Source organism: Anser anser (assembly GCF_964211835.1).
Source record: "Anser anser genome assembly, chromosome: 5".
Taxonomy (NCBI): Eukaryota; Metazoa; Chordata; class Aves; order Anseriformes; family Anatidae; genus Anser; species Anser anser.
In genome coordinates, this window is record NC_139725.1 from 35,782,722 (window position 1) to 35,800,285 (window position 17,564).

Below are 17,564 nucleotides of genomic sequence, written 5' to 3' on the forward strand. Positions count from 1 at the left end.
GGGCAAGAGAAGGCACCGCTGGTCCCTCAGCTGCTGCCAGCCTGGAGACGCTGCAGCGGGTACCAGATGAGGTCTGCACCTGCCCTCTGCTGGGAAACGCCACAGGGACACAGGCTTAAAGATTAAAAACCCCTTACCCTTAAACACTGGAGCACTCCCCGGTGCGCTGGGAGTTTTGTTTTTACACCACAGTGAAAACTGCTCCGTGCAAGGAAAGGCAGCCCGTGCCATGCTGTTGTGGAAGCAGACGAGGTTTGATTAACATAACCCTGCTTGAGATTTATTAATCCCTCTCTCCACCCCGTCCCATGATGCGTTAGACTTTGATTCATTACACCTTTAACTCAAAGGTGCTGATCAGCCTAGAAAGCGAAGGCATTATTTATTATTTGTATTAAAAAAAATAGAGCTCTCTGGTGTTAAGAGGACAGGTTTAAAAAGCTGCGGATCCCTTCCAGCCTAGAATATATATTTTTAAACAATCTGAATCTAGCCACATCCCGATGTTGCTCTGACATTCATTTCAGAAAAGCTCCTCTGGCTGGAGACAGATCATAACACAATGATTCAGCTCCAATGTTCTTTTGAGAGTTTTCACAGAAAATTGCAGTGATTCATTCCCATATTAAAGAGCTGCAGAACACGCAGGCAAGATACGAGTTTCCGATGCGCATTAGAGACACCGTGCTCACACTCCTCACCTCCCTGGCAAGCGCTCCCACCACCTCTCGGATGAGGTTTGCTTATTTACTGAGACGTGGAGCTGCACTTACCCTGGAAGGCAGACAGCTCTGCACCATACCCTGCAGCACCGGTTCCTGCATACTTGCTCCGGCCGCAGCTTGCAGGAAAAAATGCAAGCAGACCACAGTGCTCGGAGGTACAAGGGCTGCACAACTGCCACTACTTGTCACAGCAGGATCTGCTACCAAATCACTCGGGCAGATCTGAAAACTTCTGCCCCAAGGCTCTCACAGGGACACCAGGCTGGGGTGCAGCATCTGCAGTTTTGTCACTTGCAGGTACAGATGATGACATCTGTAATCACTTGGTGGTAAAATATAAAATGTCTGCTCCAGACAAAGCTTATTTCCAAAACATTTCTAGGTGCAGCTCAGTGAGATATTCTTGACAGGCAATGTCACCTCTGTCCCCTCTCCACTAGCTCTACCCAGAAATGAAGATTGAAAATTAAACCCTGGGACACTTCCAGAATGATCCCACTGTAGCTGAATAAAAATGAAGTTTAGGAAGAAAGTACTGCCCCCATTAAGAAGCTGTTTCTAACTCCAGAAGAACTGAAGCTCTGCTTTTACTTTTTTAAAATAAATACTTGGGTGACCTACCTGGCAATTCAGGAAGGTGAGCTTTTCTTCAATTTGTAGTATTTTAAAATTCAGCATTAGGCTACTGTCACCTAGTACAGATAGATGTCAATTGCAACCAAATAATACAAAAAGCTTTAAATTCTTTATGTTAAGCTTCTGGGAGTTTGCCTATATGGCAACTGTTTAATTCATTCTCCTGTCATATTTACACCATCCAATTTTTCCGTATGATTCACTCTTTAAAGCTGGCAGCATACTGTGCCATTTTCTTTATTAAGGCTAGATAAACTTCAACTTACTGTATATAATGTGCTCTGAAGACACCCACGAATACTGCTGTGCTCATTGACTTCACTAGCCAACCAACAGCGGAGTGTGAACGCACGCTTTTGCCAAAAAAACAATCTTCAGAGAAAAAAAAAAAGAAAAAAAAAACAAATAACCCCAACCTAAAAAGTCAGCCTCCTCCTGACTGCTTCATTCATGGATGTCACAATACAGGTCTGACATTTTAACTGTTCCCAGAATGATGGATAGTGACACATCGGAATGAATAACTCAGCAGGAGGCAGTCAATCAGAGAAGCAAAGACTTTGGGCTGCATTGAAATATCTTGAGAAGCAGCAGGAATAGGAAAGGCAGTATGCAAAGAAACAGATGTGGTATTTTAACATGATTTTAAGAATCATCACCTAACACACCAGTTGTGCAGCTATGATGCTCAAGCATTCACGGTAACGCCACCCACATCACGGAGGTGGCCGAGTTCCCCAGAACAGAAGTTATCAATCCCACTGCAAGGTGACAATAGGAAATTTCCCTTTCCAGCGGTAGCATGCTAAATGCTAGCTATTTAGTGGCACTCGATTTTAAAAAGAGAACTAAATTGTTCCCTCATCCCTTTTTTGGATTGAGTTTGTGCTCAGCAGTGGCCGCCTCTTGTTCCAGATGTGCTGCTCAACAGCCTGCTTTGATAGCAACACGTCTCCTTGATGAACCTCAGCTCTGCAACACTGAGAATCAGGCTGATCACGAGAAGAAAAAAGTATGTATTTTTCTCCTTCCCTGCTACAGACTGATTCATTCTGCCCAAGCCCAGTCTAGCAGCATCTGTTCACAAAGCGGGTCGGAAAGAGTCCACGAGTGACGATCCCAGAATCACAGGAAGAAAAGAGTTGTGCGCTGCTGTATCTACTGTCAAAGGCCTCACGGTGGTCAGGGTGCTGCCTTTTTCCCTGGCAGACATTACTTGAAAGCTGCGTTGAACGCCCTGCCGATGATAAGTCTGCGCACTTCACTGGTGCCTGCCCCTATCTCGTAGAGCTTGGCGTCACGCAGGAAGCGTCCCATCGGGTAGTCATTGATGTAACCATTCCCACCTATGAGCAAAAAGATGTCACGAGTTGCTTCTTCTCTCTCATTTCAGGGGATGAAGGTGGGATAGGAGAGAGCACGCTCAAAGCCACAAGCCCTGCCAGAGACTGCACCTTACCGAGGCACTGAATCCCATCCAGAGCCACCTGGGTAGCGCACTCCGCTGAGTAGAGGATCACTCCGGCACAGTCCTGCAAGGAGAGACAGAAACCATGACAGAGTCAGGAAAGATGCCACCTGCCCTTCTCCAACCTTTTCATTACTTCACATACATCTGCTGACAAGCCCGAACCACCTCACAAAGGCACGGGATTCATTCCCCAGCAAGCAAGAAGCTGGGGCAGTCTTTGTCACTGCAGAGCATTTGTGTCAGGCCGCGTGAAGACAGGAAAACAAGTGCAGCAGGGGAGCTGGTCCTCACAAACACATCATGCCCACAGGAGACCAATGTGATTTGATTTGGGATGCAGGGCTTTGCTCTATCACTCAGTTCTCTCCTTCAATAGGCATGTGGTGACAGTGCTGGTGTGCAGAGGCGATAACACCTCAGAACGACTGCTGAAGCCCCGTACAACAGGCAGGATACTGTGTTTGGGCTTCCAATAAACACCTACTGATCCTGCTAAATCTGTTCCCTTGTAGGACTGCGGTTTCTTTTTCTCTAGTGGGGAAAAACAGCACCTGGAGAACTGTGAGCACGTCATTTTAACCCCCATACGGAACATTCACCCTCTCACAATGTGGGACGGAAGGAAAGGGAATTCCCCCTGCAGACAGAGCCCACCTGGGAGCAAGCTCACCTTTGCGTTGAAGTGGCCCCGGTCACAGGCCTTGGCCACGTTGTAGACGTACTGCCGGCATGCCATCAGCCGCGTGTACATATCAGCCATTTTGCCTTGCATGAGCTGCACGTCACAGAAGATGAGATCCATTTTACAGCTGTTAAAACTTCACGTTTTAATACCACAGGGAGTAAGGGGGGGGAGTGGCCTCAGGTAAACAGGCTCAGAGATCCTTTCACCTCCAAACCACATTGTTACTTCCCAGCCCCAGTACAAACTCAAAACTACCTCCCCACGAAAAGCCCTTCCATAAAAGGGCTCCCCATCTTCTCTTTAAGAAAAAAAAAAAAAAAAAAAACAGAGAAAAACTTCTAACTCCTTTTCTGTCTCACCTGGAACTGGCCAATTTTCTGTCCAAATGCTTCTCTTACATGTAGGTATGGAATTGCATGGTCAAGAACAGCTTGCATGATCCTAAGAAAAAGCACAGATAGGAGAAGGAAGACAATAGAACAATCAACAGAAAAATAATGATGAAATCTTGCAAGCTCAGTCTAAGGCAAAAAGGTTCTTCTACCTACAAAAAATAAAATAATTGCTGCTGTCTCTCTTATAGCTCCACTCAAACAATGCTATAAAATCCAAGAGGCCATATTTTCTTCCCAGCGTTCTCCACGTTGCCCATTTGGGACATCCTGTGGCAAGGCCTTACCTTCTTAATTCAGGGAAATGAGATGGGGAGTTGAAGAGCTTTCTTACAGCTGTAGCTGGGACAGCTTGTGCTGCCTTATGTCTCCAGAGAAGACCAACAGAAGGAGCATTAGCCGATGACATAAAAAAGCGTAGAGAAGAATGGTGAAAAACCCTCTTCCTGCTTTGTGGAAGATAATCTGTCCACATGAGGGTTAGCACAGAGAGACCACTTGGGAGGAGACAAAGGGGCTGTGCGGTGAAAAATAAGTTGTTAGGAACCTTAAGGACTGAGTAAGCAAATAACAAACCTTTTATCCAGTCTGACGATCCTTCTGTGTGGCAGTCCGGATAGTGTTTTTAAGTTTTAAAGAATCAGTAACACAAATGCAGAGCTGGCTATTCCCAGCTCTCAGGGACTGAAGCAGACTTACCACTCCTGGTAACATTTATGTCAAGACCAACATTTTCAAAACCATGTTCTGGATGATCAATCCAGAGAACAATCTTGCCTGCGCAACACCAGAGGGCAGGGATTCCCAAACTTTCCTTCTTGCATTGCTTCTTTTATCCCTTAGCCCTCAGCATGTTTCACCTAGATGCTTTCAAATGGAGAAAAGGCTCCATGAAGAACGGAGAGGTGAGGAGAGCTAACAGAAAAGACGGAGCACACGCAGAGCAAAAGAAGAGCGCCCCGCAGCTGCCTAGGAGTGCCGAGCTGAGCACTCTCCAGCAGGAGCCCATTAGAGCAGTTATAATGCAGCTAATGAGTTCCCAGAAGCTACAGATCTCCCTGATCCTGCTTCCTTCGTACAGCTCCGACCCAGCCACCTCCTCCAGCCACACTTTCCTCTTCTCTCCAAAGCTGCCCCAGTATCCCAGTATCCTACGGAGAGGTGTGATCCCACTTTCAGACCCCACTGGGCTAGGTGGTTGTGAACCATCTTTCCAGCCTCATAATCTATGAAAGACGACAAACCCTTACCCCAGTGGCCCACCAGACAGCACGAGTCTCTCCAGGTCAAGCCCACTCATCAAAACGTAGACTCCCTTGCTCAGTGTCCCCAAGATATTTTCAGCTGCAATCAAAAGAAAATGATTTACCAAGCTTTTACTCATACACAACTTTCTTTCTGGCTTGAGATGCAAACATTCAGGGCAAACTAGACAGGCTGAGATTCGATGTATACACTCCCTGCCACTGAAACATCTTTTCAATCCATACAAAGCCAAAAAGGAAAAGCAGTAAATGGTTATAAAGTGTATCTGAGCTGAGACCTTCCAGCTTAGCATTTGTATCAACGTGAATAGGAGACTTAATCTACCTGGAGGACAAACTGGGAGCCCTCTTCACCATCCCATTAGTTTGTATCTAACCCAAACTGACAGTGACCAAAAGGTGTTACCACACTCAGCAGACATTGGATGGTATTTGAAATTAATGCAAATTCTCATCTGATATACTCAGGTCACCTCACTGGGCATTCCTAATACAGGAATCAAAACTTGCACGGGCAACCAACCAAAGCTCACCACTCAGCACGTGTTGGGGTTATACATTGGCCTTCTGAGACTGGAAAATGCAAACTTATCACCCTTTCTGTGAGGGCAACTGAGCAGAACATTGCATTTGTTACAAATACACATTTTCAAAGATGAGTACATGATGAAAATGGAACAGAAAAAAAACCACATTTGATAATGGGCTGAGAAAAAGACTGAAAGCCATGTCATTGTGGGACAACCTAAAGCATGCACTGATGTTAACAATATAAACAGAAGCAGGAACAAAAGGCTCATCTCAGTAAGGCTGTATTCCTACTGTCAGGAGAGAACTTACAGCCTACCAACTCTGCTTTGCAGATGGACAGAGATTATTCACTTAGCATGCCCCACCGAAGAACTGACATATGCTTCAGGCTTTGATCACAAGAGATCTGAGAGGTGCAATATGCAATGAGAAAATGTGGCAGCACTTGTGGACACGTGCAGCTAATCTCCTGAAGTAAATAATCTCTTTCAGTGGCTGAAGCTCAAGGACTGCATTGTCTTCTGCTGCTTGTTGAAGAGCGTGCTGGTGTACTGTATGGAAAAGTGCAGCTTCTACAGGACCAGGATCATGAGTTTAAAAGAGGAAGAATGATGCTTGGCTCTCGGAGAAAAAACTCAGCATCTGTTCCCCCACATGTCCAGAAACAAAGAAAAACACTAATAGCAAACATCACTTTGAAGAACAGAACACAAATGCCAGAATCAGTAATAATAAAGTGACGTAACTGTTCATAAGTAATGACATCTTACAGCTTGAAAACAAATAAAAAGGACCAAAGAGCCTGAACGTTTTCCTGTACGTCCTGGGAAAAGGGATGGATATGTACACAGGTTGCTAAAGGATGTGTGTTGACTGCACAAGGAGGGGGTGGGCTTGCTGGCTGCATGTCACAGCAATGAAAATTGACGCTCTGAACCAACTTTTATGAAAGCAACATGACCAAATGAATCCACTAAGTATGAGAAAAACACTCGGTGGAGCATGGCTGACAACAAACCCCCTGTATTTTAAAGCTGATGGAATTGCAGTGCTAGAGGAAGACATTTTGATGTGAGAGAAAGATCCTGCAGACATATGAAACAGCAAAACGCTTCAGCTCCCAATGCAGAAAATCAGAAGCAGCATTAATGGCCATAGTGCAAAGTGTGTTAACTTCCAACATGCAGCGATGTACTTCTCCGAGCTATCAGAAAATGGAATCTTGTTACCATGAGAACATGCTGTTCTGTGCAGATGATTACCCAGAAGATGATCTGAAGACTCTAGGTACTGGCCTTTCTGATTTCAGAGTGGAGGGATTCAGTCAAGTCAGAAATGTCAGATTTCAGCTGAAACCCTTCCACAGGCTGCAAAGCAGCTGTTCTGTGTACGGGGAGCAGTGGAGTTGCTTGCTCTGCAGACATACTATTGGGGGTTTCTGGAGTTCAGATAAGGGATCTCCTCTCCTTGCTGTAGAGTGGCTGTGAACTTTCTATCAACAAAAATAGCCACTACAGTTGCCCCTGCTGTATTAACAGCGGAAAGGACATTTATTTTCAGGCCCTGACACCACAAGAATTCAGAAATGTTATAAACAAACCAGAAGGCTGGCAGGTAGCCTTCAATCATTTTTGGAGAAAAGAAACTTCAAGGCAAATAAGTTCTCCTATGTACTATTTGGGGAGCTGTAATGGAAACAATCAGAAGTTTCTCTGAAAGCCTCATCTAGGCTTTGTAAAAGCAGTGGTTAAGAGTTAGGTCCCTGAGGGAGAAACAAGAGTGATCTAACATCGGACGTGCTCGTTCATTGGAATCCATCAGACTGCACCTTCCCAATTTCACCAGCTCTTAGGAGGTTGCCAAAGAGCAGATAACCATCTACAAAGCCCTCTAGGTCACAGTTTGAACATGCATGTAATTGGTGATCCAATTTATCTAAGCAAGAAGAGAAGGAACCACCCCACATGCATACTGCCATGATTTGAAGCCAGCTTACCGGGGATCTTACAGTCCTCAAAGATCAATTCACAGGTGTTAGACCCTCTCATTCCCAGCTTATCAAGCTTCTGTGCTGTGCTGAAACCTGGGGTTCCCTGCAAAGAAGCCAAGACATTAAAAATGAGTCTCAAATCTCTCAGTTCTGAAAGACAAAAAATCACTACAGATGTGTGAAATTTCCCTGACCACATGACTACGTGTGGAGCACCAGAAGGGAGTCAAAGAGGTGCCCACTGTGGGAACAAAACCAGGAACAAGTACAAGCAGGAAGCAAATAAACAGAGAAACGTGGACACGTGGCAAACTGAGTGGATCCACTTTTCAAATGGAGTGGATTAATTTTCTGTTGCACATAAATATTAAGCAAATAGAGATTTGGCCAGCCGCCAACATGAGCACTTTTCTACAGCAAGGACTGCAAGCACTGACAGTGCCTGAACTATTCTAGTCTCTCAGTCAGGTAAGGCCATCAGAAGGTTTACTGATCTGAGATCTTCTATTTCCAGTACCATTTATTTTATTACAGCTTCCTATCTTCCTTGTGGGGATGGAAATGTGTCTAGTGTAGCCCCAATTAACTAAAAGGGAAGAAAGACCACAAAAGATCCCGGTTTCCCAAGAGATCCCTATCAAAAGCCCTGTTTCTGATCACTTTTACTTGCATGTTTGGGTCATTGCAGGAATCCAAAAGCGCAGTGAAAGAAGGGGCCGGGGGGGGGTGGCGGGGCGCAAAGAAAAATGTTATTTCAATGTATTGGCATAAAAAAAATGCAGGGATAGATCACAGGACAGTAGGACAGATTTATAGGGTCTCCATAACTCCTGACAATTTTGGGCAACAAGCAAAGTTCATTTTTATTAGGATCTTGTCCATTCTCTCCACATTTCTAGCCCAAAAGGCTGGCTATGTGCGTGGATGCCAAAATCCAGGAGCTCCCAGCTGGCAGTGCAACACACTGTATCACTGGGGCAGAGGCCTAACCTCATGAGTTTATAAAATTCAGGCAGGAAATAGTGTGTCTTTGAGAAAGGGGGTGACAGTTGTGGAAATAAAACTAGCTGGTTTCTAAACAAGCCTGTTAGGCTGAAGGAGGTAGCTTTAAAAAAAACAACAACACCAGAATAAAATTGTGAGAGTTACTAAACAGTAATGTAAACCTACCTTCTCCACGATGAACGCAGTTATACCTTGGGAGGCTGGTACAGCATTTAGGTCTGTTTTAGCATAAACAATGAGAACATCTGCGTCGGGCCCGTTGGTAATCCAAAATTTGTTCCCATTCAAAACAAAGTAGTCCCCTGGAAGCACAGAATTGCAGTCTGTTAGCTCACAACAGACAGAGCAACACCGACATCCTCACCCCATTTGTTTCAAAACAGGCTTTCAAGGATGCTCTAAGATCCCCACAAACAGCACAAACAAATCTTTCTCAAGCTCAAGAAAACTCATTTCCTTCATTTCTGGAGTCCAAAGTCAGTTTAATGAATCCCTGACAAACGAAGGCTCCTAGCACTAGGTCCATCATACCACCATATTCCACCACCACAATCAGAAGTCCACTTTTGGACATGAAACCACCCATCCTGTGTCTTCACTACCTTGCTTTATCACTCTGCTTTTTCACTACGCATGCTTTACCCCAGATTATTCTGGGAGGTAGTACAAGGCCACTAACATTGCTTGGTAAATCCAAGGCTAAGCACCATTTCTGAACGGTGTTAGGGAGGTTAGTTTAAGTTTACAGGAGGCATTTATGCTGGCTACCCACCCAGGAAGCACCTGACAGGTTTTACCTTTCTTATCTGCTTTCAGCTTCATGGACACAACATCAGACCCAGCATTAGGCTCGCTCATCGCTAGGGCTCCAACGTGCTCCCCACTGATTAGCTGGAAGAGACAAATAAAAGAAAAAGAGGTGGAATAGTAGCACTGTTCCTGCTCCTTCCTTAGGGTGCCTTCCACTCCTTTTTCTGTGCTGTATCTCCATACTAGCTATTCCATGCAAGAGCTGCCAAAAAAAGAGACTTTGCTCCTGGTGGAGTCCTCACAGGGAGCTCCCCTGTGCTGCTGTGCTGAGGGAACAGAACCAAATCACAGCGGGAGGAGCAGGATGGCTCAACTCATATCTGAGCGAGTGTTTTATAAACAGAGCTGCACGCAGCTACCTCCAGGAAGGTGCCAAAAGAACCGTGCCGGCAGCCATATGCCTTTCACAAGCTCCTTGCTCCACACTTCACAACTGCCCTTTTAGATAAACAAGAGTTGTTGAACACAAAAGGCCAATAAGACGGGTGGAAAGAGATTGGGAAGTTGTTAGCAGTGTTCCCATAGCCCTGTCTCCCCACACTCCTACTAAAATAGCAGGTGGACACACTGCTTCTTGTTTTTTTGTGTTACAAAGTTTTTTTGGGCTTTATTCTGTTGCTGCCTACTTGAAACAAGTAGACGCCCCGAGCAAGAAGGGTATGCTTTTTCATTAAAAAAAGCATTCATTCCACAAGCATATGGATACAGTGGTAACTCTGACTCTTCACCCCTATAACTACAAACAGAAGCCGGATAGAAGAAGCCAGGCACAAAAACATGCTTTCAGAAAACATGGGTAGTGACAGACCAGACCAGCAACAGCAAAAACATTAAATCTAGTGAACTGTTGTATTTTAGTGTCCCAAATCTCGTAATGCAGCAAAATCTATTGTATTCCCTAACACTTCCTTAAAGCATGCAACCCCCTTCCCCCCACTCATCCCCAAAACCACCACCCAAACCAGGATGCTTTCCGGTCCCCATCCTGCCTTATACCTTGGGCAAGTACTTCTCCTTCTGGGCTTCGTTGCCGTTCCGCACCAGCTGGTTGATACAAAGGTTGGAGTGGGCTCCATAACTAAGCCCAACAGCTGCTGACGCACGAGAAATTTCCTCCATCACCAGCACGTGGTCCAGATACCCCAAAGCAGATCCACCATACTTCACTGAGAAGAAAAAACCTCACGTTAACCACCACGGGACACAGCACACATGCACAAGACCCCAGGGCTGGGCTCAGTCTTGAGAGAGATCTGAGACAGTTACAAGAGAGCTGCTGGTTTTGGCTGCTGGTTTTTGCTGTTTTGGTTTTTGTTTGTTTGTTTGTTTTTGTTTTTTCTCTGAGCTGGGCACCTCTGGCTTTCCCCATCCTCTCAGAATTTGAGTTTTATCTTAAAAGTACAGCGACATTACTTCTTCATCACAATCGATAGTGATTTGTTCTTGTAAAGCACATTTCATAAATATATAATACATATATTTCATAAATATATAATATTATTTTCATAAATATAAACCGGTAAGGATATACCTAAGACATGCTACCAACACTTGCACAGCAAGAAATCTTTCTTGGCAACTATCCTTAAGTGCAACGTTAATACCATCATGAAGATTAAATCATAAAATGCCAACCTGTATTAGGAGAGGGGAAAAGGAGCAAAGTTTGCAAAGTCCAACTACGTTTGTCTTAACCAGGACCTTTAAATAAAAAAAGGAACCCTCAAACTGGTCTAAGATCTGGGGTATTAGCGACTTCTAATGCCCACAAACATGCAGGAGATCAACACTTTGAGGGACGACTGGTCTGGAATGAGAATGATCCTAAAATTTAACTGCTGTAATTCAACAGCAGCAAGAACATGGATTTCAGAGATTAAGCGAGACAGCAACACAGCCGTTGTAACAGCGAGTCCAGCTGGGCACCCTGAGCTGAGTCCAAAACCAGGGGCTGATAAGATTAAAGACACAGGGTGAGATGAGGAGGGAGAAGGCAACAAAAAACAAAACAAAACAAAAAAAAGGTGGCTGAGAAATGCATGATGGCCTTGAGCAGCTGACAGCCTACATAAATACATCTACTTAAACAGACATTTGTATACACACAAACACAGTTTCATCCAAAAGTAAAAGCTTAACAGGCAAGAAGCAAGTGACTGTACTGACAAGAGAAGAACTAAAACAGGAGGACATAAGCCACCACAAACTAGCCAGGGAAATAATCTGCGAGCACCAACTAGTCATCAACAAGAGTGCTGTAAGCAAGCAGCAGCAACAGTAAGAGCAAGTATGTTTGCACGTGCAGCGACCACAGAGATGAGTGAGTGTATAACCTGGGCTGAAAGAGAGCCGCTGCCCCTAACCTGAATTAATACAGCAGCCACTACCATTAGGTGCAGCTTTTCTCCCACGTCACTCATTCTGACTGCTGTCTTTATCTGCAGGGCTCTTTATCCTCCGAAATCACCTCTCCACCCTGAATCAGGGTTTGGGTTTTTACTCTCAATATCCTGAAAGATGGGTTTAACCACTTCTCACGTGTGCCGAAACAAAAGATTTTCTATACTGCCTGCTGGGTTGGATGCTGTCGCCTCAATGCAGGAAAGGCAACTGCCTGCTGTAAGCAGTACAGGTACGTAACTACTTTGTACTGCAAGAGGTACAAGAAAATATTCCTACCAGACAACTATTTATATAATACAAGCTACAGTGATCTAGGCTGACGGTGCCCTTTCAAAATTACTCTTTATATATGATGTGCCTGTATGATTATTCCAAAGTATTTGCATTTCTTTTTTTTTTTTTTTCTAAAAAATAAATACAAAATTACCCAAAAGCAACACAGGTTACTAAGTTTTAAAAATAAAGTAAAAAGCACTTATTTAAAATGTTTCCTTAATAGACTTGACCCACTGGTGCTGAAGCACACCATTTAATTGACCATACACTCCCATAAGATTTCACATCATCTTCACATCCTCAGGTCCAGCCTCCACCTCCTACAGCAAAACCAATGCCAATAAAGAAACTGCACATAGCAATACAATCAGAAATTGCACGTTTGGGCATAGCAAGGTTTTAGAGGTAAATCTTTCAGGAAATCAGAAAAGACAGGACTCATGAGGGGATAGCTTATTTATAGTGTGGGAAACTGCTGTAAGCCTCAGGCACAACATCAAAGAAGAAAGAAGGTAAGAGTGAGAAAAAACAGGAGCAGCAGTAAATTGGGAAGAGTAAAGAGAAAGAAAGCAGAAATAGAGACTCTTTCAAGCAGACTTGGTGCCACGGAAAGAAATGCAGAGGCATTATTTCAACGCATTGCTATTCAGCTTGCTTCTGCAGAAGCCTTTGCACACACACATCTAGAAACACAGACTTTACGATGGGGAAATAAAGGCCCCATTGGCTGCTTTTCTCCACTAAGGGCTTCTCCTCATTACACTGCGTTAGTGCATTCAGCATGACCACGGCAGGCTCAGTAATCTGTAACATTAATCAAAACACTTTTCAACTAACCTGGACAAGGCTGAATGAGATTTACCCGATTTTTTTTTTTTTTCTGACGGGTTGGATGCTGTCAGCCCTCCATTAGCTATCACAGCTTTTCACAGCATTGTTTTATACCCTGTAACTTCTTCTATTAGAGATGGATGCTTGCTCTAGGATACTTTTATCTGTAGCTCTCAGGCTTCAAAACTTGAAGCAAACGCTTCATATGGGAGAAGCACAAACACATTCAAGTTGCATGTGTTTATTTTACGTGTATATCTGGAGAAAGCAGTTCTGAACAGTACTTGTAAGTTGTAAAAGCCATTTCATAATTGTCCAGAAGTCTACTGACTCAAGCTCCTTTTTCCTTGTTAAACAACAACAGAAGTGTCCAAAGAGTTTTAAAAAACATGAAAACAGGAACTTCTGGACAAAAACAGATGTCACATCACAGACGAGGAGTGAGTTTAAGTCGTCTACCTTTTGTGTGAGGAATCACCCAGCAGATGGTAGGAGGCAGGAAAACACTTACCAGGAGCCGTGATCCCCAGAACTCCCAGTTCCCCAAGTTTCTTCCAAAACTCCTACAAATACACAACAAAAGAAATCAGTCCAGACGTGTGGTCAGGGCAGCAGGGTGAGAAGTCTTCGCAGGTAGCTCACTGGACACACCGATTTACCTTGTTTGCGTGGAACCTCAGAGATAACCACATCAGTACCATTCCTCCTGCAGCAGCAGCTCCATGCTGCGAACCAAGAACCCACACAGGCCTAAGGACTCCAGTTATGCAGGGAGGCAACTCACAAGCCTAAATTTAATCTGGGAAGGACGGGTCCTAAGATTTTAACACATTACCCAGTTTAAGAATTTAGATGAATTAAAACCTCCAATTACCTTCAAAAATTCTAGGCTTTCGTGTGCTGTCTCTGGCTAAAGGTAAGTTAGGATGTCATGTCTTAAATTTATGCTTGCTTTTTACCTCACACAACCCTGTCACGCTGCTTTGGCAGCACTGTGTAGGTCTATTAGCCTGTGATTGCCATGGCTAGAATAAGTTATCCGTGACTGAAGGCCTGGAAAGTACTGAGAAGAGTTGCAATCACTGAACAGTTTAAGACTAGAGCAAAACCAGAAACTGGTGAGTAAAGCCAAGGAAACCTCCTTGTGAGAGATTATGTAAAAAAAAAAAAAAAAAAAAAAAGTGCTACAGCTGGGTCAGGCAAAGCAACTGCTGAGGCAGGCAAAGGTATTAGAAAAGTTATAAAAAACGATGATTTCTGGTGAACACTCTGGACTTGTGAAGCCAAGAGAGCTGAATCCACAATGGCCACTCCATACACGAGCCTCTAGGCTTTTGAGCCTCCTGGGAGACCTGAGGCACACAGGGACTGGACAAGGCTGCTTAGTTGTGTGCAGCTGGACACACACCCTACAAAGTCCATCTGCTAGAGGGCAGCCTGTCCTTGACTGCCAGCTCCTCCCTTCGCCCAGCCTTACTGCCCTGCAACAGCAGCACGCCATTAACCGCTGCTCTGCAGCCACGCAGCTCGAGGCATGGAGCCGCTGCCTGACTGGAGACACAGACATCAGCTGTGCGGGGCACACGGCATCACAGAGGAAGAGAGAAGCCGTGGCACAGCGCAGGGGACACCACCATCGAAGGTCACACGTGCTAGGTGAGCCATCGCTGGTGTTGCTTCAGGCTGCAGGCTCTCCTCCGTTAGGGGATGGACACGCAGGTGAATGCTTCCCACATGGACTCGGTGGCCAGCGATTACAGTTATCTGTGAATAGCCTCCAGAGACTTTAAAAAGTATTATTCAATAGCACTGGATGACATCTGGTACGCCAGACTAAATCTATATAGCTAACTTCAAAGCCACGCACATAGCCCTGAAAATATCAGCATCAGAGCTGTAGGAAATCCTAGCAGATGTTCTGAACGTTTTAAATCTTGTGGAGCTTATGAAAACCAACAGTGAGGTCTCTCGGTCTCTCATTTTTATCAATCAAACCTTTTTTTATCAATCAATTTTTTATCAATCAAACCTTCTCTTTTGCGCAGAATTTGTTGGTTTTGTTAGGAAGAAAATTTTCAGCTCAACAGTCATACCATTCTACATTTCTGCATTTGCACACAGTATTTCCAAAGCAAATTTGAGAGGAAGCTCAGATATCCGGGCTGTCCACAACAAGAGTCCTAGCTAGGAGAGTACAACACACATATTAGAGAAGGAGTCTTTGAACAGGGCCAAGCAGAAATACCACGAAGAGAATCCAAACAAGACCATTACCAATCCATCTCTTTTTTTTTTTTTTTTTAATTTGACACTAGCTCGGTCTTTCCCCAAGTTGTTAAAAACTAACAAAAGAAGAAACAGGAAACTAAAGTTTTGTTTGTTTGTTTGTTTGTTTTTTCTCTGTAGCTTATAAGTTTGAAGAGTTGACACTTATCTTCCCGTGGCGCGGGCTGGAATTCCTGGTCTGAGCCTACATACAGATCAAAGTACAGACTACCACCTATTTCACAGGCACGCATGAAATACTTACCCGCATGCCTTTGAATTCATTCTCCTGGTCAATTTGTTGGGCCTTCGGAGCCAAATGCTCTTGACAGAACTTTGTCATGGTCTGTCTAAGCTGGGAAAAGAGGTGAGGAGAAACGCATACGTTACACCCCATTAATATATTGTCATCTTCTTCTCTAGGATACTTCCAGTGCTCCCCTGACAGGCGATTCCATGATCTCAAACCCAGAAGCACAAGATCATAAGGAAATCAGTATTTCAGGTTATTAGCTGAAAGAAAATATGAAACGCCCTTTAGCCATTTTGCGAGAGGACTTAAGAGAAGTCCTCAAGAGAGAACTTAAGTTCCTCTTGACAGTTAACTTAATCTTACCCCAGCATGAGAGTGTGCTGGGGAACTATTTCCTGCCTGCACTGGGGTTTCAGGGGATGTTTGGGTCAGGAAACTTTGAAAACTGGAGAACAGAGCTCATGATTCATTATCCCCATCGAGTACCTGCCAATGGTTTCATTTAATTAAATGTAGATGAACTCAAAGTTCTTCTAAATGTTAAGATCCAATTACTTACACGCATTCTGCAGAAGTCTATACGCACTCTAAATAAGCTTATACAATACCTTAAGTGTTTTTAATGTGAACATTTAAAAATTTTGTACAGACATTACAGTAGAGCTTAAAAATCCAATTTTCCCCTCTTGGTTCTTTATTCCCACACATTAATGCTGGTGAAGGAACAGAGACTGAAACCTGTAGAAGCAGCAAACGCAGCAAAGCAAAATATGCCTGAGCTGCTCTGCCTTTCTCTCATTTCAGATTAAAAAGATATGTTAGTTTCCATGGCTACCCAGACATTGGATTCCAGTACCACCAAACAAGTTTATTCCTCTGTCAATGGGCTTTTTTCTTTTCTTGTTTTTTTTCTTCTCCTTTTTTAAACTTTCCATTGTAACAAAATTGACAGCAGTAAACTTGAGCATAAAGCTTGAAAAAAATAGCTTAAAATTGTTAATCATTAGACTGTGGGAGGATGGGGGTAGACTCTGACAGGCATCCCAGACACACTAAACCAGCTTATAACAGTTACAAGTGCTCTTAATTTACAGATTAACATTACCGAAAATCTGTTTCTGATCTTCTCTTAACTTTTCCACAAGAGACGCACAAGTTACAAGATTATTTTCTCCCTTTTATACTTGTTAAATTTAGAAGCACACAGAAACATCAAGTTGATTCAAGCTGGTGAGCCTATAAATCACAAATACAAGCCAGGTAAAGAAAATAGTAGTAAGTACTACAGCACTCCACTTCTCAAGTAAGAAAGTAAGAAGTATGAACGAGTTTTTTGTACACCTGTACACTTGCACTGTCATAATTATGTAGCAAGTGTGGCAATAGCTGCAGATCCGAGAAGCACCAACGCAAAGTTTCATTGGCAGAAGCCTGTGAAGACGCTGCCTATCATTCCGTTCCCTGGGGCAATCGGGAATAAATACTATGACGGCTGGCAGCAGGCAAGGCGTCGACTACGAGCAAACCGTAAAGCTCAGAACTGACATCCTAAAGCTTCAGGTCCCTGGGTGACCACGAGAACAACGCTGCAGAGCCTCAACGCTCAGCAGCCCCCTCCCTCCCCGCGCTGCGCACCGGGGCCCTGCCACCCGCTGGGCCCCGCGGGCAGGGCGCACACGTGGCGGCGGCGCGCCATGGGAGCGCCCCGGGGATAGGTCAGCTCCCCGCGGCCGCAGCCAATCAGCGGCCGCCGAGGCCGACACACCCCCGCGGGAAGGCGCGCCGCGGGGCCGGGGCCGGGGCCCGGTCCCGGTCCCGCCCGTACCTGCCGCTGCTCGTCGCTCAGCCCGTTGACGGCGTCGTCCACCGCCAGCCCGGCGCAGCCCCGCCGCGGCCACCCCAGCGCTCGGCGCCGCCCCGCCCCGCCCGCCGTCACCGCCGCTCTCCGCAGCGCCGCCGCCGCCATCGCTGCCCCCCCCAGCCGGCACCGGTGCGCAAGCGTGGCCCGGCCCCGGGGAGAGGCCCT

General features: G+C 45.0%; 1 protein-coding gene across 1 annotated transcript; it reads right to left on the reverse strand.

Moving 5' to 3' along the window:
- Positions 1-1,974: 1,974 nt before the first annotated feature.
- IVD (isovaleryl-CoA dehydrogenase) lies at positions 1,975-17,536 on the reverse strand. The gene is made up of 12 exons (XM_083836878.1): positions 17,364-17,536; positions 15,551-15,640; positions 13,532-13,583; positions 10,507-10,676; positions 9,498-9,591; positions 8,866-9,002; positions 7,702-7,798; positions 5,160-5,253; positions 3,877-3,958; positions 3,503-3,607; positions 2,821-2,893; positions 1,975-2,707 (listed from the first exon to the last, which is right to left on the reverse strand). Exons 1-12 carry the CDS (start codon positions 17,502-17,504, stop codon positions 2,574-2,576), a joined length of 1,269 nt encoding a protein of 422 aa, XP_083693004.1. The 5' UTR covers positions 17,505-17,536; the 3' UTR covers positions 1,975-2,573.
- Between the last annotated feature and the right edge of the window lie 28 nt (positions 17,537-17,564).